General features: G+C 37.1%; 1 protein-coding gene across 3 annotated transcripts in view; it reads right to left on the reverse strand.

The window, feature by feature from the left end:
• astn2 (astrotactin 2) overlaps positions 1-24,621 on the reverse strand; it is a 250,188-nt gene that overhangs the window by 163,396 nt on the left and 62,171 nt on the right. For all 3 annotated transcript variants that reach the window (XM_077585480.1, XM_077585479.1, XM_077585481.1), the window contains exon 3: positions 5,987-6,404. In XM_077585480.1, coding sequence (XP_077441606.1) covers positions 5,987-6,404 — 418 coding nt within the window. The remainder of the gene's footprint in view (positions 1-5,986; positions 6,405-24,621) is intronic.

Raw genomic sequence — 24,621 nt, forward strand, 5'->3', positions numbered from 1 at the left:
CAGTACTACTAAAGTAATGCACACCTTGATCGGTAGGTCCTAAAATAGTGGTGACAAAGTGATGACGAAAGTGTGGTTCAAAGAAAATGACAGACTGACAATAACGGTTTGGTTCGGCTTGAAAAAATGACGGAATGAAAATAGCGGAAGGGTGCCTAAAGCACTGACGAATGATAGACCAGCAAATTTTGTAAATTGCTCACCTCTGAGTTCAGTATATTATACTGTATTTAATCTGAAAAGTTACTTTTTTATGCAAGCTTGCAATTGCAATAATCTGTTAATCAACAACTAACTGATTATTAAATGAACCCTGGAGAACTCACGGGGTCAAATTTGGCCCCTATAAATTCTGCTACTCAAATAACAAAGACCTTTTTTTTTTTTACAAATTTAACTTCAAAAATCCAGAGTGCCACTTTTGACCCCTGCATGGGGCCATCTAGTGGATGAATATTGCACTTACATGAGCCAGAGTGGTGGTGACAAGATTGCTGGCAACATGCTGTTTTGTTGAGCTGGAAATCAATCCAAACAAAACCATCTTCTCAGCAAACCATCAGATGGTAAAATTGTGTTTTTTTTGTTAATCTATTTCATATCATGTTGCAAAATGCCTAGGAGTATTTTTTATATATATATTTTGATAAATTAGCAACTCTGAGCTAGTTCAAAAAACAAGGGTTAAAATTGAAAAAACATATATTTTGGTGTTCAGTGAACTTATAGCAGTCATTTAATGTATAATTCATAATTTTCCAAAGAAGAAAAGGGTTCTTGGGTTCTCCAGGATTAATCAACAACTATTTTCATAATTGAGTAGAGCCATAAAATTTTTTCAATCTTTAAACAGTAATCATTCGCAGATTTCTGAAGGCAGACTGGTCATCTTTTGCGTTCAAAGTAAGACATTTGCAAACAGCTGCCTTTGCTTTGGGGGGAAAAAAAGGACCAAACCAGTAACTGAGTCCCTAAAAAAAAAAAAAAGGTGAATACATCAATCCCTCCCTTGTGATATTGCTTAATCGATGTTTAGCCACACTAAATAAAAAATAATTGATTAATAAACAGTAACCTGGGAAAAACGTTTCTTCAATACCCTTTAATGCTGAATACAATTTTATCAGATTATTCGAACAATCGATAGATTAAATGAGTCCAAATATATTCGATAGTGTCGTCCCTCGTAAAAAGAATGAAGCATTTTTTTCCCACAAGCTCAAGCTTAGTGTCTTACCCTAATACTATAGAGGGAGGACTTAAAGACACATGTCCATGATCAGTTTGCAGTCACATTCTTTTCCTTTGCTGAATTCATGACTGAGAGCTATGATGTCGCCAACATACATGTACAGGGTTTATACCAACTGAGAAAAATCTGCATTTAGTGTACTGAATTTGCCCTATTGATGTGACAGCTACTCAATGTTGTTTAATTCACAACTACTTGAAAATCAAAAATTTTTAGCAGGCTGATACATTTTAATGATTAGAGTTAGGACGACAAAAGACATTACCAATTCACCTTCACCCGAAATTGTAACGGCATGTAGAAAAAAAAAAAAAAAACTTATAAATTGAGTTTCATTCTTGTAGAATCGCTTGAATTCATCAGCCCAGAGCCTGAGTTGTATGACATTGCGAAGTAATTAGCAAAGATTTATTTTTATTTTTTAGGATAGCTATGACCTTATTAATCTTGTCAAGTTTTTTTTTTTTTTTTTTACCGCAGCATTTTTGGGATAAGTAAGCTCTTTATGTAGAATTGAAGTATTTTGCTTGTGAATAAAACATGAATATATCTTTTGTACACCATGGTCAAAGGTGACCAAAATGCATCACGTCCTTCAAAAAGATAATCATAATAAGGTCAGCTCAAACTTTATGATAAGAACTTAATTGCAGTATTTTGTTCACACAATTTAAAACATATCCTAAGTGTCTTAATAACATGCCGGTGATATTCTACTGTCAAATTAAAAATTGATGATAGAGCTCATGATGGCCACAGCAGAATGGATTATGAAGTCTACAAAACCATTTTTTGTCTGGCAATTTACATACAAAGTTTTTCCAAACAAATCGGGAGAAGCTTCATCATGCAACAAGACAATGACCTATAGCCCACTGCCAACACAACAAAGGTCTTCATTAGGGGGAAACAGTGGAAGGTCAAGTCAATCCCCAGACCTTAATCAAATCGAGCATGCATTTTACCTCCTGAAAAAGAGACTGAAGGGAGAAAGTCCAGAAACAAAAAAAGAACTGAAAGAGGCTGGGGTAAAGGCCAAGAAAGATCAATACTACAACAATCTGGTGAAGTCAATGAGTCACAAACAGTTGTTGCAAGTAAGACTGAGGCCAGGCACCAAATAAAATGTTATTCACTTCAATTTAACAGGGATGTGATTTGACCAAAGTGAAATTATCTGAAAATTTAGCCGGGGGTCTGGGGGCCGCTGGCACCCAGCTAGGTCCAGGTCATGGGTTTTCCGTGTTTTTAAGTACTTTCAATGCACTCACATGACAAAGAAATAGACAAAACAACAGCATAAATTTTCAATGTATAATGAACTGTCCCATATAAAATGGCAGTTTTAGTCAACTCAAAATCAGTCACATTCAAAAACATTGGACTGCCTTTGCTTTTAAAAACTATCACTGAGAATGTCATCATATCTAACTAATGTGATTACTAAGTTAACACATAAATAATGTTGAAGAGTTCAAATTTCATGAACAAATAATTGTATCATGACCAAATGAAAAGTAACTCATATTAGAGCATACCACAAATGTCTTTGTTATAGCAGAAGATGTTATCTGTCGGAGTCATGTGCATACACAATGAACTACTACTAAAAATAATAATAATAAAATAAAATAAAATAAAAAATCGGAATTTTTTTTTTTTGGGGGGGAGATAAAAAAAGCGGAATTCCGCGAATTAGCGGAAAAATCACATCCCTGATTTAACAATTTATGTTCTGAAACTGTACTTCTGCTCACTTGAAAAGTGGCTGGGCTTAAAGAAAAGTTGCTCTACCCCTGGGTTGTCTAACACATCTATATGTTTATGTAAATATAATGGAAAAAAAGCTGGAATTCTGATCTTTTGTCTGAAACCCAAATTTCTTAAATATGTACGACAAAAACAAAGGAACCGACCTTACTGTTCCAATACTTTTGGAGGAAACTATATGCGAGTCATATTTTCTTAAACCCACATCAGATTTGCTAATGCTAACAGACTGCTTCAAATGCCTCCAACTTTTCGTAAAGCTTGGTGAAATATACAACTGGGACTCCCTTGTTAAAAATGTGTAGAGGCGCTAGTACAGTATGCCTTTTTTCCCCCCACATTAAACGAACTATATTGCTCATTTTGCCAGGCCTAATGTGTGTACCAAGTTTCATGAGTTTTCAAAATCCCTGAAAATCAGTGTTGCTTTCTTGGCCAACATAGTGTTGCCACAGCAACAGTATTTCACATAAACTCCCAAACTTTTTTTTTTAACAGGCTGAGCTATGTAGGATGATCGTATAAAAAAAAAAAAAAGTGGTATTTTCTAAAGCATGCGCCCAATGTATGATTCAGAATGACATAAATAACCCGGGCTCCCTCCAACTCCGTCAGCATACCACTTCAATTATTCAAGTTGAACCGTGGAGAGAAGTGCCCCACTTTCAACAGGATATCAACAGATGCCACGAACACGCGAGTACAAAACAGCCGCTACAAAAGGCAGGAAGGCGTTTTTCGCCTCCGCTCTTCACAATCCCGTGATTACATCTTGCGAAGGTCAAGAAGCAACAGCAACACAGGGCTTGGTCACTTGACACTGACACATTCGATTACAGCACACATGAAAGATGCGCTTATTTTATGCGGAGACGATGCCTTTGGCAAAACAGGAAGATTCTGGCACCGCAAAGCCGCGCTCATCCATGTTCATGTTTTTGCGACTTTCCTTAGGCTTCTGATGGTTGTTAAGAAAATCAGATGCTAAAATGATCAACATTTTAAAAAAAAAAAAGAATCCAATCTTGACTGCATCAGCTTCACATCACTTCCTGTAATTAGTTGGCCATCAGTTCACTGACCACCCTTGAAGTCAGCACGGATAGGGTCTAAATGATTCAATTAGCTTTTTTATTATATGTAAAACAGCTCAAAAAAAAATCATAGATTTTGGCTGAGAACGAAAATTGAATGATTAGGTCTTGTTTTATTAGATCAGCCTAGCCTGCCTAGCCTGTGTTTTTGCTACATTTCTACATAATAGGTCAGAAAATCCATCCATCCATTGATTCTTTTTTCTTTTCTTTTCTTTTTTTTTTGTACTGTGGAGAGTCATCAGCTGCGGCACTGGAAATTATCTGAATAGGGCTACAAACACTGATTATTCCAGTAATTGATTAAACTTTTGATTATTTTTTCAATCAGATTAAAAAAAACCTTCATCTCTTTTTTTTTTTTCAAAACTAGGACATTATTTCAAATAGACGGGTGTACAAAATATTCCTGGTTTGTTCTATAACGTGAGGGAAATAGGCAAAACTGTTGATCATTGTTTTCCAAAGTAAAAGCAAATGTTTTATTTTGGGACAAAACAATATAATCAGTCCCCTTTTATGGAGGACTACTGAAATCGGATAATAGAATATATACTTTTTTTCAAGAATTTGGACAATTTAAAATTGAAATAGATATATTGAATGATTCATCAATTGTCAAAACTAATTATTGATTAATTTGATAATTGATTAGTTGTTGATTCATTATACGCACCTTGAAATCTCAATAATGGATCTGAAGATTTTTTATTAACTACAAATATTGTATTTGTCTTCATCTATCTATATTACCGTAATATAGTGATAGGCAGAACAATGAGATTCTCTTCCACAAAATGGAACAAGGTAGTTTTTTTTTCTTTCGTTTTTTTCTTTAAAATCGTTAAGATTTTTCTAATGGAAAATATGTGCTATACCTAAACAAAATCAAAAATTCTTAGCAGGCTGATACATTTTAATGATTAGAGTTAGGACGACAAACGACATTACCAATTCACCTTCACCCGAAATTGTAACGGCATGTAGAAAAAAAAAAAACGTATAAATTGAGTTTCATTCTTGTAGAATCGCTTGAATTCATCAGCCCAGAGCCTGAGTTGTATGACATTGCGGAGTAATTAGCAAAGATTTATTTTTATTTTTTAGCATAGCTATGACCTTATTAATCTTGTCAAGTTTTTTTTTTTTTTTTACCGCAGCATTTTTGGGATTCACAAAATGGAACAAGGTAGTTTTTTTTCTTTAGTTTTTTTCTTTAAAATCACTAAGATTTTTCTAATGGAAAATATGTGATATAGCTAAACAAAGGTAGGGAACACTGGATCAAAGTCTTCCTTTGTTGTTGTTTTTAACATACAATCTCCACACAGCACTGGAGCCCACATTTGAACCCCCAACCGCAGACCTCTAAGTCAGTAATCGTTTGATATCATTGGAAAAATGCATTTGTCTCCCCTTTTTATAATACAATGATAAAAAAGAAAACAGTATATAAAACAGGAGTTAATGCAGCAGAAGCGTGACTACTTTTCAGTGAGGAGTCGGGGCTAAACTGCGAGACCAAATGTGAGCAGTACATGCTGTGCTAGCAGTAAACGGGGGTGGTCTTGATTAGAGCCAAAGTTAAGCATCCAGGCTGGGCCATCTGGGAGCTGGCACTGCTCATGTACAAATCATGCTCTCGAAAAGGGGACAACCACCACTGAGAAGACATTTTCAAATAAGAATGAATTATTATTATTATTATTATTATTATTATTATGCTACTACTGTAAGACTTAAATATAATAATAATAACAATAATGATAATAATAATATGCCTTAAATAAAAAAATTGTATATATATATATATATATATATTTTTTTTTATCTGAAAGGATGGTCCATCTCATTTTAGCCTTGCACTTACCTCGTTTGTCAAAAGAATGTGTAAGATCATCCTCCTTGATGTCAGTGTGTCCTCCGTAACCGACGCCGTAGTCCTCCTGTATCATCCCGTCGCCCACTTTGTTGTGCAGCTGGTTGGGGGTGGAGTTCAGCGAGCGTCCCACCGGGTCGTCGTCGTCGCAATCATAATCGTCCAGGATCGGCGTCTCTCGGATGGGCACGCCGATGACGGAGCTGCCGTGCTGGTGGGTGCTCCGCGAACCCCGGTAGCTGTCTCGGCCCTGGGGTCCAAGCAGTACCGAGGGGATGTAGTGGATCTCGTGGGTGGCCTCCGTGCTGGCGCTCTTCTGGGGGATTCTGCGGCGCTTGCACCATCGGTGGCGGGTGTACAGCACCAGGGTGAAGAGGAGAATAAGCAGGAGCAGGGCGATGAGGCCTCCCTGAGGAAACAGATCAGATAGTACATCAAATAGACAGTATAGAGTAGTGTTTCATATATATATATATATATATATATATATATATATATATATATATATATATATATATTTTTTTTTATATCTATATTTTTTTTATATATATATATACGTATATATATGGGGAATTTCGACCCCTGGTCGCCCGCCATTCATTTCAATGAGCGATTTCGACCCCTGGTCGCCCGTCATTCATTCCTATGGGGGAATTTCAACCCCTGGTCGCCTGCCATTCATTTTAATGGGGGATTTTGACCCCTGGTAGCTCGCCATATATATATATATATATATATATATATATATATATATACAGTATATATATATATATATATATATATATATATATATATATATATATATATATATATATACACTATTCATTTATCCCCCAAAAATGTCCATATATAAAACATTATATTGCGTGTATAAGTTTCATTCCAGTAGAAACATTGGTGTGTCGAAATCTAAAGGTGACATATGCTTGTAATAAGAGAGAAAATGCAGAATCAGCAGTTTCGTGGGTCCATAAAGAAGCATGTGCACTGTAGTCTACATGCATGGGCTAGTGACGGTAGGGAATTGCAAATAAATAAAAAAAAAACACATGTAGAGGTCATTCATCACAAGATTTAAAATTCAATCTTCATGAGGAAAAACAACAACACCTCCCTTCCCACTTCCAACTCACGGGCGTGCGGATGTCCATAAATCACACTATGCCGATAGGGGGGGCGGCCCTAGGACGACTGATGGCGCGGACAAACGTGTTCATTAATCTCCTTGTGGATGGCAGCTTTAAACAAAAAAGCCGCACAACTCCCCCCTAAGTCACACTTGCATTCGTTTTGAAAAGCAACATACAATCGTGGAAGTGTCGCCATAGCAGCTACATGCTAATGATGTGACATAGAAAATGGTCACAGTAAATACAAAAAAAAAAAAAAAACTTACATTTCAAACACATAAAACTAAAGCATTGTTTTTGTTCCAGGAACTTGAGAAGGAAAATGAATTGTTTGAAATGGAGGGCTTTAAGTAAGACACAGCGCTTGCTAGCTAGCACTGGTTTCATTTGAGCTGTCATTCTGTCTGAGAGCAGATGAGTAATGAGCTTTGTGCTTCCTCATAACTTACTTCCAGCGCAATTTCCTCTTCAGCCTTCAATTCATTTCTTTACTTTGCTTTCATTACTGATCAATATGCTACATGTTTGTTCTTCCAAGACTCCTTTCTCAGAGAAAGTTGAATTAAGGAACAAAAAATGTAATCACATTCACATTTTTATTTGTACTTGCTGTAAAAATTGGTTCTTAATTTGTTTCCCCTATCAAATCTCTTCAAGTGTTTACATTTTCAAATGATTAATTCTACAGTGTACCAAGGAAACATGTCTCATCACTGGTGATCTATATTTAGAACTGGCCTGCAGGTTGCTTATGCGGTCCCTCCGGGGGCGATTGATGCTCATGGGCAACATGTTGTTGTCGTATTGTGAGGACCAAGTGTTGTTGTGGGGTCTAAGTTTAGGTCTGAAATATTGAGGTGCACCCCGAGGTAAACCCCACAATGTATGAGTTATGGACCTAAATACAAATCCGCAATAGAGTGAATCCGCAATAGAGTGAATCCGCAATGAGGTAACTGCGAAGTAGCGAGGGACCACTGTAACCCATTTTGACTCAAGTGCATCAATACGCAATTATACAATTCCACACATTTGTCAGATTTCCTAATGATCAACTAATCCTATATTTTACCCTTCAACAAACTTTCCAGCCAAATTAGCTGTGATTTTTGCATAAACCTAACAACCAAAAACTAAATGTAATGGTAAATGTTTGTATAACATTTAACTGATTATAACCCGTATTACTTTCATTAATGAAATTTAAAAAAATGACCAGTTACTGCCGCCGCAAAATTTACTTTGGAACTTAATCTTTGTGGAGTTTTTATCATGTTTATCATGTTAAGAAGAATTGATGTTCCATAATTAATCGATATCGGATTGAACTGAAGTGAATTTTGAAGTGAAGTGAACTTTTAGGCCATGAATCCAAATACTCAAATGAAAAATATGTAAAAAAAAAAAATATAAGTGTTTTTCATCATCAATTGATGATGAACGATCAATTTCATCATCGTCATGAAGCGGTTTTACTACGGTGAAAAATGTGCAATGACGAAATGATTTTTGTTTAGTTTTCGCTGACAAAAAACTGACACGAGTGGGAAGGTACGAGTGAAAATCCACTTCCGTGTCAGCCTCTAATCCAAAGTAATGAAACAGAAATGTTCATCACTGATTGGATAGAATGGGACATCTGCAGCCATAATATTTCTTGCTTCTTCACATTGTGTCGTTCTTTATAGGCCTCGTGGAGATGAATTTTCCAGCAGCTGTGTTGGCGACAGCAGTAAGCGATCGATGTGTTGATAGAACACCAGAAGAAGAAGCAGCAGGACGGCTCCTTGCAAACGCTCTTGTCATACTTTAATTCACACCATGGGACCGCATTGCTTTGTTGCTGAGGAGCTACGAGTAAAAAAAAAAAGTCCTGGTAGGGCCGCATTTACGGTCGCGTTGTGCTATCTCTGTGTGTTGTAGAGTATTGTGAATTATCACCAAATACAAAATGGTTGAATTTTCCTCTCCAATCATGCTGTCTTTGAGTTGACAACCTGATGCAAGAGATTTGCAATTTTTTCTCTTAATTTGTATTTTTTCAAAAAAAAAAAAATTGTCCAACCTCAAGGCTAAGAAGGTTATGTTGTAGGCCAAAATAGTTGTCGCTATTGAAAAAAAAAAAAGTTGGTTCTGATCCAAATTATGATTGATCAACAAAAGCAGTTAATGCCTATGGGGGGGGGGAACAGTTGTTTTTTCGGGTGGGGGGCTCTCAAATCAACTTGATTGAAGAAAGCCCAGTTCAATAAAACCCTGTTAATAGCTTGGACCCTTTCTTAATTGACCTCTGCGGGGAAAAAACTTGAGTATGATTTTGGTAGTCGTGATATTCCCTCATAATCCGAAATAATTTTCTTTATGCAGCAATGCTAATCAAAACACAACATGCTGTGTGCTTTGGTCACCATCTGTGCACAATGGAGACTCCCAACCAGCATCTGCCCTCCTGCTTTAGAGTGAGATTGTACTGGCATCATTACCTCCACCAAGGAGGCTCTGTCAATGTATTTTTTGTTGCTTTCGTTACACTTTTTGAACACAAATTTCTTGTGACTGTTTCTATTATTTCAGGGATCAAGAAGAGGACACATTTATAACAAATGTGAATGCTATATTTATGAGGGGTCAGGCTCCATACTGCCAAACCAGATTGTAGTTCACTCTATAAATATGGATGTTCCATGTGATTGACTGGTGAATGGAGCAGGGTACAGTTTGCCAAAAGCCAACTGAGATATCGCCCCGTATTCCACCAACAATAAACAGGATCAAGCAGTATAAAAATGTTCGGACAAAGATTTAATGTCCAGATTATTGTATGTTTTTCAGGAACATTAGATTAGATTGTAGCCTTTGGAACATCTTTTTATGGCATACGTTTCTTTCTTACAGCGGGAATGTAAATTGAATTGAAGTCAGAAAGCTAAAATAAACTAACATAGTAAATGAAAAACAGTACAAGTAGGCGTAATCAATTAATATAATTTTTTTTTTTTTCAATGGGTGAAAGGTCCATTTATTGAGGTCAATCAGAATATATGTGATTATGCTGTAGTACTTTTATTCAAAAGAACAACAGGACTTGAGATGTCAATTCTATAGTGACATAAATTAAAACAATTTATTGAGTAAAACTTAGAGTGGGATTTTCTTAGCACCAGTATCTTATTTCCTCGTTGTCTTTACCCTCAAACATTGTGTCCATCACTTCAGTCATGGATTCTTCTATTATTTCTGCCTCTGAGAATGGCTTTGTGCTACCTAATCCCACGTCACTCCAACTGTTGTGTTATCGATGTGACAAGACTCCTACTTGCTGCTGCATATGACTAGATAAGCCCCCCCCGCTTTGTCTTATGATACACAAATTGGAAACCATAAAAGCTAAAGTCACCTGACATAACAAGCACATGCGTGTTTTGCTGACTGGAGGAAGTATGGTATGAATGCAAATGTTTCAGTCCATTCCATCCACTATCCACTTTTATTTTTTCTCAGTGATATTGGATCATTTTAGCATAATATAGGTTCCTATACCTGGCTAAGTGTCAACAATTTGCACACTGATCCAAAAACAAAAGTGTACAGTCATTTCTGGTCTATAAGCCACTACTTTTTTCATTTGCATTCAACCCTGTGGCTAATACAAAGGTGCAGCTTATCCATCAGATCACAATGGGGGCGCACTACAAAGGAAGCGCAAGAGCATCAGGCAGAGCAAAACAAACCAAGTGAGCCCAAATACTGTAGGATAGACGGAACGAGAGCGAGACAATTTGTGCCCTCATTATGAAAAGAAAGTAGCGGGAACCCGGTGCGGTAACATTAAAACGCCTGCGGCTTATAGTCGGGTGCGCCTTATAGTCCAGAAATTACTGTAATTTAAATTTTGCACTTGGAGCAATGCCTCAGTAACAGTCTATCTGTGTACCACTGGCATGGAAAAAAAGTCGCAGTAGACCACTGATTTACAGTATATATGAATGGACTAACAATAGGCCCCTAGTGGCTGAAGCCAGAGGGCAGCCATCTTACGTTGCCTCTTTTACTGAACATTTCTGTCATTTCTGCTGAAAACCCAGCTAACAGTGGGTTTAAAAAAAAAAATCAAAATTAAGGTTAGAATCCATGTATGGAATAATGAGAGTTAAAGAGAGAAAAACAAAGTTCACTGTTTGCATCGACCATTCAGACTATATCATCTCAGTGTTCTTAATCATGACTCACAGGTTAAGGTTTACATTTCACAGTGATTTTTTTTTTCTTAACGGTCTTTACTTTTAATTGACATAATGGAGACAATTCTTTGAGTAGCTATACCATATTAGAGAAAATTAAAAATCATATTCTTAGCAATTAAATTTGCATGACGAGCTTCTCCTTGCTATGGTGTTATGTCGCCGTATAGACAGAATATTGCATGAAAATGCCGCAGAGAAATCAATGTATTCACGTTAGGTGGTCTTACCAAGTGGCAACATAAGATGGCTGCCGGTGGCTTCATTTCTCCCGGTGGCAAGTAAGCGCCATTTTAGTCCATTCATATACAGTAAAGGTCAGTGGTGCTGTCCCAGTCAAAACACAAACAATGTGGTTTTCGTAGCGTCCATCTTGATAAGGAATAGTAATAAATTGATAAAATACTCGGCTGCACTTCAATATCTGAAACCCAACTGCAAAACCAAAGAAAAAAATAGCACTAGCTTCTGATAAGCAGTATAAACTATGTTGTCGACATTTGTACGGGTGTCTTAGGGGATAATGTTACACCACACGTCATGATGATATTGATATCATTAGCCGAGCAATAAAGGTTGGGGGCTGAGCGATGGCTCATTTTCATGACCAGGGTTACTCCCTTAATTCAGGCTGAGTTGAACAATATTGACAACATATGAAAACAACTGGAAACTGTTTGACATTATAGAAATAAAACACAATATGTCTCCTTTAAAACTTCAGTGAAGCTGGATATGAAAGATTTTTTTTATCAGTACTTGGTACAGCACCAAAACAGTCACGCTACAAATTGTTCAATTCTGACCGCCTAAAGCTAAAGATATCATCCAGAATATATACACAACCTTTCCGTCTTTTTCAGCTATAAACCTGTTTCTCCAGTACCTCACAGCTCTTTTCACTGTGTCCAACTGGACTGACAAGCCTTGGCTCTGTGGCCAAGTGTTTCCGCTCTGCCAAATTACCTTGGGGAAAGCCAGGCTGTCCATCATCTGGACTCAGGGGTCAGGGGGCGCTGGAGTTGTCGGGGGACGAAAAAAAATTCTGGAACTTGGTGAAAGGCTATATTCAGAGCGGGACAAAACCATCATTTCATCGGCCCGTCATTGACGGGTGCCCACCTTTCGGTGAATGCTTCTGTATTTTCAGCGAGTGAAAGACGTGAAGCCTCGAAAAAATACAAGGACTGAGAAGGACCATTAAATACTGACTGGTGATCAGTCTGTGTACTTATTTGAGGCTTCGCGTCTTGCCAAAAATGCGGGAGCATTCGTCAAAATGTTGACGATGTAGCGACGGTTTTGCTCAGCTCTGGTTATATTGTATACTGCATTGAAGTTTTGCATCTGTATTTGTAAGGTAAAGTTTCCTTCCTTCCTTTCCTCAGTCTCTCCTTTGGTCTCTTGAGGTCTCCCTGATTTGTTGGAATTTAGATGTCACTGGGGTTGGTGAAGGACTCTGGTTGGTGGCCTGGTGGGTGGTGTCTGGTCGGTGCTGGATTTCACTTTGCTTTCTTTGGTCCTTCCTCGGGTCTCCTGACGGCCTCACGACTCTGGCTGGTAGTGTTCGGTTTAGGTGAACGGTATGGGATTTTTTAAATCTAATCTAATGAATACACACACGCACGCACATACTCACTCACATACAAAAAAATAATAATAATAAATAAATAAAGGAGAGCAATGATGATGACATGTCAAATCGGTAAAATTACCGAATGAACAATACTGAGCTCTCCAGAAAAAAAAAGAAAAAAAATGTAAGGTAAAGTTTCTTGATGGAAGTTAAACAATATATCCTGGAGGGGCAGATTGGCTGGGCCATGCAAATCACCGGAGAAATCACACTGAACAAAAAGCCGGCGCCTAATCGCCAAATCTGATTATGGCGCAACAGAAAAACTGAATGTAAATCCCCCCCCAGCTTAACTACGCAGCATCCATTCAACCTTTCCATTTTGTTCCTCCCGTTGAAAGGAACTATTGCACATTTCCATCATCCCTGCCTTTGCACATCTCCCTAAGCCCCTATCAGCCATTACTTCATCTTTCACACCCTACACTGCTCTATCAGAAGGCTCCAAAGATGTGAGGTCAGATAATGCGATCTTGACGCCCCGTCCTTGTGAATTACAACAGGGAATTAGGACTGATATGTGTGGCCGTGTGTATGTGCGTGTGGGATAAGTGAGCGGCAAGGAGCCAATGCCACACCACAATATGACGGTATTCCAGTAGGACATCCAGGCTTTTTGAGGCCATTTCACAAAATTGGACCGGATCTTTTGCAACTGAAATGAACGAACAAACTGAAATAAACATTGACTTACACTTCATTGTTTTGCGGCGACTGAGATTTAGTTTTTTTTTTTCAAAATTGTGATATTAACACTGCACTGGGGACTTGCTTACAAAATGTTGTAGGACTTGTTAGAAGACCATCTTTGTCTTTCGCGTGTTCGTTTTTTTCCGGGTAAAGAGAATGTTGATTTTCTGAATACAGACCGGAGATCGGTGAACAGGTCCTTCGAAGGATTTATTTTACAGAATATTCCGGTCACTCATGAATGACAGACAAATGGCTGCTTCTCATCACAAGTGCCAAGATTGCTGACACTTACAACATTCTTATACTATCTTGAAGGGCGGTAACAAATGGTCTATTGTTGTGGAAATAGAGGAGGCCCCCCCAGACCTCATTTAAACACTCACCAAGCTCGACTGAGGAAATTAAAACATTTATGACTAAATCTAAACAATTATGACTAAACTAAAACAGTTATAACTAAATCAAAACAGTTATAACTAAATCTGAGCAGAAGACCCTCAATTGACTCCACACTTAATTCAATCTGAGACTGGTTACATGATTTGGTAGGTCCTCCTGTTTTGGTTAGTAAATAGGTCAAACGGGGCTCGGCAGTTTACTCTTTAATGTTAATGTGTGAATAATAATGTCAGTGAATTTAAGGTATTAACAAAGTCAGTACTTTATTTCCATAGGGATGATGTCAAATACTGATGTTGGAAAACTAAAATGACATACCGTATTTGTCTAGTAACTTGCGATTCAATCTATATCACGATTCATAGGTCACGATTCGATTTGATACAAATGAATCTCGATGTAAATCTACAAGTCAATTATTGCGATTTTTTTTTTACTCAAATTTAGAAAATACTAATCAGTAAACTTGTAGATTTGTATGAAAATGTACTTCAGGCTTGTAACTGCGAGCCACTCTATTTGTTATTTAACAAACAGCATTGAAATCAAATTTTAAGGCTTATTGTTCCATTAATATAACATTCTTCCATGCTTAAAGTGTGAACTCTAACCCTAATTAAGACATTTTGTGTAATATTTCCTTAAAAAATGTATCTTTAAAAATCTATTTGGCTGCATATTGAATTGATATGAGAATTGTGCACTGTAATATCGTGATATATTGCCAAATAGATTTTTTTTAACACCCCTAGTATATTAATATTCCACATACTTTTACAATTTTATTGCTTATATTTAAATGTATTTTTTCAGGTTTCTAAAACAAAGCAATGTTAGGTTTTTGCTGCATGCAAAAAACAAAGTGATTAATGATTAATATTTTTTCCAGTTTATCTTTAAATGGAAAGCAATTAATGTAAATGTATACAAGAATAAGATAACGAGAACTATAAGAATAAGAATGAAAAGAATAATGAGCCCTTAGAGAGGGAGTAAACGGATGGCACTCACAACGTCTTATATAAGAAGCCTTGACATTTAGATAATGCCTTGCATTTGTTTGTTTGCCTGTTGTCATGGAGCCTGGCTAACTTCCTCGTATAATGTCATTCCATAATGTTCTTCATTAGCTACAGAACCAGCATAATTACCAGTTGACCATGCATAGGCGCAATGAAGTTTGAATTTTTTTTATTATTATTTTTAAAGGTCAGAGGATATTGAGAAAATATGTCTAATCATTGTAAGTGCACATGCACACACATTATTCATCAACATCTGTCATTGGTTTAGTGGCTTGGAATATAAATTTAAAAAATGTCTTAAAAATAATCAAATATTTCCATTTGCACATCATCATCTGCTGCTGCTGCTGCTCACCGCTCCCTCAGGGGATGGGTCAAATGCGGAGAACGAATTTCGCCCCACTTAGGTGGGTGTGACAATCAGTGGATCTTATCTTATCTTATATAGCTAGCAAGAGACAGCTGGTGGGCAGTAACTTGAAAAGTCTTTGTACAGAACCTTGTGGCACTCCAAGGTTGTAACACACCATGGGTGTTTGTGTTATGCACTCTGACACAATGAGTCGTACAAGTGAGTATGAGTCCATCCACTTTAAGGAGTTCTCAGAGAAGTCGAAGTGTCAGTTTAGAATTTATGATTAAGTTTACGAGTGACTGTGGCAAAATTCGTTCCCAAGTCTGCAAATAAAGCTCAAATGACATCCCCTGCGTCAAGCTTGGATTTGACATTTTGCAAGAGTTAGTCAGCTGTCTCAGTGGAGTGATGATTTCTAAAACCAAATTACAGATTATTCAGTGAGTAAGGATTTGTGTTTAGATGATGTGCAGTATGTGTTGTACTGCAACGAGATTATTAGTTATATTTGACGCTGAAGGATACACGTTTTAAGGATCGTTGTCCGTAAATAAACATACCAAAATACAGTCATTAATGATATTTGTTGGAAGAATCACGAGCGAATGGTTAGTAGTTAGAAAAATAGTGTCAATAAATACATGTTTGGCTCTAGAACTTTTAAGGCCACCAAGGATGTTGCATGCCTACATCTGAGACATTCTCTTGTGTCATTGAAATCTGTGAAAGAGGTAACACAAGCTTTACATTTCTAAACGCTTTACACCAGCTGATACGGTGTGCAGTCGGCCAGTCCTGACTTTTTTTCCTTCTTTTTATGGATGAAATAAATCCAATAAGCGTAATTAAATCAGATTACTGTGCTTTTGGCTGAAAGCATGTCTGCAGGTCTTTCATTTAAGAAATCCGTAAGACTATCATTCTAATTTACTGTAGATTAGCGGTCTCCTACCATTTTTACGCCATAGACTGGTTTCACGTCGATTTAATTTGATGGACTGGCATAGAACAATTCTCGAAATCGATCCGATATCCGGCCGAATCGATTTTTAAACATCATTTGTTTATGGGAATATTCAACAAAACGTCTTACTTAGGGTTAGGATTCTCACATTAAGCATGGAAGAATGTTATATTAATGGAACATTAAGCCTTATTTTATTTTTATTTTTTTTCAGTGCTGTTCAAACATGAAACAGACTGCAACATGTTTGCTAAATGCAGTGGCTCAGTTATAAGCCTGAATTTTCAGATCAATAAATACATTTTCATACAAATCTTACAGTGTACATATACAAGTTTACTGATTAGTATTTCTCTAAATTTGAGTAACAACAACAAAAGCGCAATAATCAATTTATAGATTTGCATCGGGATTAATCGGTATTGAATCGAATTGTGACCTATGAATCGTGATATGAATCGAATCACCAGGTACTAGGCCATCCAAACCCCTAGTTAGTACACAAATAAGATGTCAGTAAAAAAATAAAAAATAAAAAATAAAAAATAAAAAATAAAAAATAAAAAATAAAAAATAAAAAATAAAAAATAAAAAATAAAAAATAAAAAATAAATAAAATAAAAATGAATTAAAATAAATAATAAATAAAAATGAATTTAAAAAACTCCCCCCACCTTCATGACAATGGCAGTTTAAAAACACAGCTCTATTTTATTTTATTAGTAAATGCATCTAAACTTCAAGTTCATTATGATGTTTCCTCCATCCAGTTGTAGTTAAGTTAGGACGTGGAGCTTGATTCTGAAGTGCATAAGAGCAAATTTACTTAAGGCAATTCAACAGGCTTGCTCTACCCAGAGTGCATATCTGGTGTGAAGATGTGTAAATGACAGCCCTAAATCGATGGGAAAATCTATACAGTCAGAAAAGCCCACGAGTGTGCCACACAAGGCAAAATAAAAAAATGAAAAAAGCCCCTCAGTGCTGTAGCCATGTCTCTTGGGTCCTGAATAACTCCTTCACTTCTGTAAGTATGTCACTGGCGGATGTCAATTTCTTAATATTAGCCTATATCTTCTTAGAGTTTTCTATGACATTGGGTTTTTATCCATCCATCCATTTTCCGAACTGCTTATTCCTCACAAGATTAATTAAAAATGTGCTTCTATTGGAGAAAAAATAAAGGTGGTTTAGGCTTCTTTTTTTTTTCTACATGAACTATTTCATAATTGCTTCCTAACATCCGTGAAATTCTTTCTATTATCATTAGCATTTTACTTAACATCATCTTCACAAATGCAAGTATCAGATTTTTAATCCCAGACTCCTACTAGTTGGCTGGTTAGTTGTAGTGGTGCCGGTCCTTATTTGTCTTGAATGTTGACCAGTCCATAGTGTACATCTCTGCCAAAGTAAGCTTAATCATAACTGCACGATATCAGAACAAATATCCGACTACAATGCCCACAAAACATACTATTGACACAACTTTGTGTGGAAAAAAATCTTTTCATATTGCGGTAACTGCCAGTGCGCTTGTCGGTGACATTTCACAGAAAAAGCCGTGATTAGAAGGGCAAAGTCAATATTTATAGCGGTGTCACGACGGGCCAATGCTCCAGCATGTTGATAACAAGGCAATAAGAGAGCCTGGACAATGAGCCCCTTGGGGTGACTTTGATTGAGAAAAGAAAAGGGCAGCGTTTGTTACTGCAACAATTGCAAATCCGCAGGATGAAGAAATGCATTCACCTTAAACGGCGAGGGTGCGATGGCACAACACGTGATTAACAATTTGAATCCGTGACAGACCTTCTTTTGAAAGTGATTTATTTAATTGGTTCTTCCCTGGGTGACGTCGCATTGGGCTGACCTTTTAACATGAGCGCATACATCCAAGGTAGCTGCGACTGCTTGTTAGAGTCTCAAAGCTTAAGTTGAAGTTGCCATGGAAAATATACCAAAGTTGGCTGCAATATATAATCAGAATTCAATCAGAATTCAAAACTGACTCAACCAAACAAAGGCAAATAGAGCAAAGCTACTACATGACACCATACATATTAATTTACTTTTTTTTTTCTGGAGAGCTCAGTATTGTTCATTCGGTAATTTTACCGATTTGACATGTCATCATCATTGCTCTTTTTTTTTTTTTTTTTGTATGTGGGTGAGTGTGTGTATGTGCGTGCGAGTGTGTGTGTATTCATTAGTTCACCCATAATCCCATACCGTTCACCTAAACCGAACACAGAGTCGTGAGGCCGTCAGGAGACCCGAGGAAGGACCAAAGAAAAGAAAGGAAAGTGAATCAATTTACATTTCAAGTCTGTGGGGAATGTGGCAAATAATAAACTCCGATGCTTTTTGTTTCGCGACGTGCAACTGGTTGACACAGGTCGGAATGAAGCCTCCAACCCGGAATGAAAGCGCACAGATGTTCCCATTTGGCGCTTGACATATTAATGTCTGCTACCAGAGTGCATCTGCCACCGTTAGAGCAGAGGGGAGGAGAAAACAACACGTTTTAAATAGACGTTCTGTATGCCAAGTTTTTTTTAATCACTGCTCTGCAAGGGGTGCTTGGATGAAAGGCACTAAGTGAGATTAATTAATAGTAAGACACATAATTATGAGATCGTGGTCTGACAAATTTTGGCAGTTTCTTTTAATATGTATTCAAAATAATCAATCAATCAATGTCAGTTAAAAAGATCATGTTTCCTTTGTACGCTCCTTTAATCCAAAGTTTTTATTGAGCCAAGGGACATATTTTTCATGAGAAAAAAAAAATCTCACGCCACACCAAACAAAAATTTGGTATAAATTGCATATGATGAAATAATGATGATCACATTTTACTCAAACATTTACATACTCGGTGGGAAATGTCAGCCTCTTTAATTGGATACAGAACTTGAATTGTCAATTAAGTGAAACTGAATAATTTAAACTATGTGCCATGGCATAGTGATTCTGAATCACTGCTCTAATAGACAGCATGACCCGATTGAAGGGGGGGAGTCACCTTCCTTTTCCTATCAAATAAAAGCAGGCATTAACTGTATTTTATTTTTATTTTTTTACTTCATATCCATCTGCATTTTAATTATGTTACTAACCAAAACAGCAGCACCTACCAAATCACATAAACAGTCTCTTAGATCAATTACAGGCGAGGTTAAAAATAATCATGCGTTATGCCGAGTTGGCATCTTTAACAACTCAGACATGTGGTGGTCGCTCTGCAATGTTGCACAATGTTTATGTTGCACAGTCTGGCTCTGTTCTTGCCATTTCACAACTTAATAGCCCTTTTTTTTAATTTTGAAATAAATTGTAATATGCAACTGATGTTGCCTCATATGCGGCAGTGGAGTCAGAAAACACCCCCGGACACTATTTGTAGAAATATGTACGTATGTGAAGTTAATATATTTCGCAATCATATCTTCCCAGAGACCATATTGCTCACTGCAATAATTGTTTTGTTTTCATTTCCCTATTGCAGCAATTAAGGGCGCATACACTCTTAATAATGACTGAAAACAGAGAAACAATCTAATGCTGTGTTGCTAAACAGATATGAGGCAAAGACGCAATAAAATGATTGCATATAAACAAATCAACAACTATACATTCACAGTAGGTTTGCACAAGCGGTTATGAAAATGTGCTGATAAGCTTTCTACCACCGAGTAATTATATTAGTGACGTAAATGCAACTCATCCACAGTCAAGACAATGTGCTGACTATTACAGCCAAACTCAAATTGAAAAAAGCATGATGAGAATAAATGTACAATGTCATATACAATGTAATGATATTATGAGAATTATTTTTTTTTTCCAATTTAGAATGTACTGTATGACTTTTTTCCATCAAATAAAAGGTAATAATTAGACTTCATACCGATCTGATCAGCTGGATCGGGATTTGACAATATTTTGCATTTTATGCAATGTCAGTGATCATCTGCAATGTCTTAATTTGCCCGATTGATCAGTGACGTCATTTATGTGCTCCACGAAAAAAGACATTACATTTTATATTTAATGTTTATCATCCATTTTTTAATATTTTGTTCCCCATGCATTTAAATTGACCTCAATTATAAGTGCACAGCAACATTGGCAGTGTTAATTCAACGCCTACACAGTTAAAATTAACACTTCAAAAGTGTCTATATTGGTCCACACCAAATATAGTCAAACAACACTTCTGTAAAAAAAATAACACCTACTTATGACACTGTAAAAGGTTAAAATTACCCTTCAGGAGTTAAAATCAATTCACAAAAAAAAAAAAAAAAAATTAAAAAAATGTATATATATATATATATATATATTATATATTTATTTATTTGTATTTATTAGTATTTCACTAACATATATATTGTTCCATCTTCTTATCAAATTAATGACCGATTTTTTAACTTGCTGATGGGTTATCATCCGAAAATCCTAATCGTGTAAAACCTAGTAATAACTATCCAACATTAAAATTTAATTTATTTATTAAACTTTTCCACACACAGTCAAGAGCTTGCCATTTTCAATGACATTTTTTTAAATGTGTCTAAAAAGACAAAGCATTCAAATGAAGTTGAAATGTTAAAAGGGAAAAAATCATGGTATAATAAGAAAAAATAATAATAGGAAACTTAATTAGTGTATTTTGACATTCTAATTTTATTCTTGAAAGTTATGTTTCATATTGAAAACATTTTCCCCCAAATTTGTATTTTTATTTTTTTGCTGTCAGATTATGATTGTATTCTCTCTTTTTTTTTTTTTACAGCCTTTTTCCCTCTCAAAAAATGTTAAAAATTAAAACACATGTAGCGGAAATGACACTTATAATTGCTTAGTTATTTATAATTGAGTCACAGTTTATCCTGTTAAGTTAAACCTTTATTCTTTTTAAACAACTTGTTTGTGAAAACAACTCAACTCAAGAAATGTGGATACATTTGGACCGCAGTTGATTTAACAATTACTTGAAAGATGTTGTCTTATACTGTATTGTGAACAACTTGGCTGACAGCGATGCATTGTACAAATATTGGAAGGATACAGTTTCACAGAGAAACAAACTGAAAATGGGTCAGGTATTAAATGGTTGTTATTTCTGCAGCACCAGCTATCCCTGAGGACCGTAAAAGCTTATCCCTCATTTCGGAACCCTGGAGTCACAATAGCGTGTTCAAGATTTTTATATATATATATATTTTTTTTTTTACTTGGCTGAGCTGTCTCTTCACCATTTTTAAAGTGAAGAAAAACATAGTGATGGGATTCCGTGTCTTAACTGCATGATTTGCAATGTCAAGCAATTGTTGACCAGCTCAACTACTTATCTAGTAAAATTAAAGGGACACTTCCATAAGTTAAATCCACCTTAGATGAGGAATACTAGGACACAACACTTTCTGAATACAAGGTGAAGTGAGACAGATTTGATGAAAAGGTTTGTTTACCAGTAAAAGAAGAAGAAAACATTTTATTTTTCAATCAAGTTTATTTTTAAATAAATAAATAAATCTACAGGGGACCCCACAATGTTCAGTCAGAGAAATTTGCCGCGTACCCCAGTTAACACAACCAATAGACGTTTCACGTAACAGAAGGAATCAACACAATGTGCATCCTTACAGCCAGCACTGCTCCACCTAATTGTGCTGCGTATACTTCAAGATGTCAACATCTTTTATAATTCAAGCCGGTCATCGAAAAAGTGGGGGCGTTAAAACAATCTAATGATTCTGTAAACACGGTGGAAGAAAGTCAAGGACTCTGTTACCACTTAATAACGTGTCCTTCCTTTCCAGAGTATAAACACAAATAAATTACCATTGCACTATTGAATTTGGTACACTCACTAGACCACATCTTCGTATGCCAAGTTATTAAGTTACTTTTGGCACTTCAATGTCCAGTTGTTCATGCTGGTGGTAAGGCAGGGACCTCTCCCTCTCCCTCTCCCTCTCCCTGTCCCTGTCCCTCTCCCTGTCCCTCTCCCTGTCCCTCTCCCTCCCCTTCCCCTTCCCCTTCCCCCTCCCCTTCCCCCTCCCCTTCTCCCTCCCCCTCCCCTTCCCCTTCCCCTCCCTGGCTCTCTGTCTACCTCTCTCTCTCCCTCCCTCTCCCTCCCCTTCTCCCTCTCCCTCCCTCCCCCTCCCCTTCCCCCTCCCCTTCCCCTTCCCCTTCCCCTCCCTCACTCTCTGTCTTCCTCTCTCTCTCCCTCCCTCCCCCCCACGGGAGCCAAGCCACTGCGACAGCGGCGCAGTCCTTGAAGCCATATCAGCGCACCTAACCATGTGATGAGTGCCTTAACTCGGGAATCACAGCAGCTGCGAATGGGAAAACGCGGGACGCGTGCCAGCGAGCCATCTGCAGGAAGTACTTCCAGCTCCCCCCGCCCCCGTTTTTACCACTACTATAAGTAGAACCAGAATAACCGAACAATGAAGAATATCTTGACATGTGCTCACGGTGTCATTCAGAGAAAGGTGAACGGTGCTCTGTAACAAGACGAGTGTCCTCCTTGTGGACTAATGAAGGAAATTAGGCTCTCACTGCTGCCCCAAGTGTACTATTGTCCTCATATCAATGCTCAGTGGGAGGGAAATACCTGCACTGTGAAATGACACAGCTGCTGCGTGGAAAGGCTGGCTCATTATAATATAACTATTCCAAACAAAGACTAATTCTCATTCAAATTGAAGGTTATGCCCATCGAACCAAAATTAATGCCATATTCGCTATAAAGCATGCTATAGATTGCTATCATTTCAAAGCAGTTAGGAAGTCGGGCATTGTGAAAGGGTCTGTTTCTTTTTCGGAAATTCTACTAAATTCTGAAAGCAGGATAAGCTACAGTGTAAATGACACAAGATAATCACCAACATATGGGGACGTCTGTAAAATTTATGTATTTTCAGATGAAAGTAGTTCAATTACCCAGATGCCTTTCGAGTATCTGCAATGACAGACAAATCGTCTTTTCCCCAAAATAGCGGCTGTGACTTCCAAGCTCAACCCAAAAGACGGCGCTCCTGCAATGAGGCACATTTGGTGTCCCAGTGAATGAAAGAGCCACTGTAATGCCATACATTGTATTAAAGAAAGGGGAGCACATTAAGTGTGACTTTGCATTAGAAGCGCAAAGAGGCCCGAAGAGGTACTTTCATCAATTCATCACATTCGAGATCTTACAACTTGAAAAGAACGCCTTGCAAAAAAAATGAAGTTGTAGAATGAGCACTTTTTGGAAGGAATTTTGAGAATAAAACTTTCTATAATTTCCATATAGGTCAAGTCAAATAAAATATAGAGGGGTCCAGTTGCAAAGGTTTGTCCGGGGTTTAAGGTCAGAACATCAAAATGTTTTGATTTGCATAGCCGACCTGTCAAGCTAAATCCAAATGGCCCATTTTTGTTTTCCTTTTCACAACATTTATTTGTAATTTTGTAAATAGGATGTTTGATTTTGCATGAAAAAAAGACAAATCTGTACATACCATAAATGCTATTATTTTAATTCCACTTAAGTGGGAGTAGGCCACCCTGTTTGGGATGTCTACCTCCTCCATCACAGGTGAGGCTTCTTCAGAGATCGCTGATGAGCATTTGAATCACCTGTGTTGGAGCAGGGAGACAACTAGAACACACAGGACTGTGGCTCTCTAGGACCAGGTTTGAGGCTGATCGCTGATTAACGAGTTTAAATAAACCGATCACTAAACCACTCACAAGATTGAGTAAAGGCTGTTAAAAAGTTGTTATTGTAATTTACTGTAATTGTGTACTATTTACTACTATCACAAGTATTTCCAAGCATTTTGCTTAACAACGTTTAACAATCTTGTATGCCCCAAGAAAGGAAAAACATACAGGATTTTTCAGGATGTTTAGGTGGAAAGCGGTCCAGTTTTGCACTAGGATAGAACCCTCCGCTACTAGGCAACAGTAAGAATTGCATCTCCACATTACAAACCAAAAGAAAAACAACCTGTGGGAAGCTGTCCTTGACACAGAGCAGAAAGTGCAACAAACAAATGTGATTACAAGATGCAAATGTATGATTGGTAGGAAGCAAGGAAGTGAAAGATGAGAACAATTTCTTCTTTTTATCTTCTCCTGCTGTGTCAACCATTGTAGATGAAGTAGTAAAATACAGGCAA

Source organism: Vanacampus margaritifer, chromosome 14 (genome assembly GCF_051991255.1).
Source record: "Vanacampus margaritifer isolate UIUO_Vmar chromosome 14, RoL_Vmar_1.0, whole genome shotgun sequence".
Lineage (NCBI taxonomy): Eukaryota > Metazoa > Chordata > Actinopteri > Syngnathiformes > Syngnathidae > Vanacampus > Vanacampus margaritifer.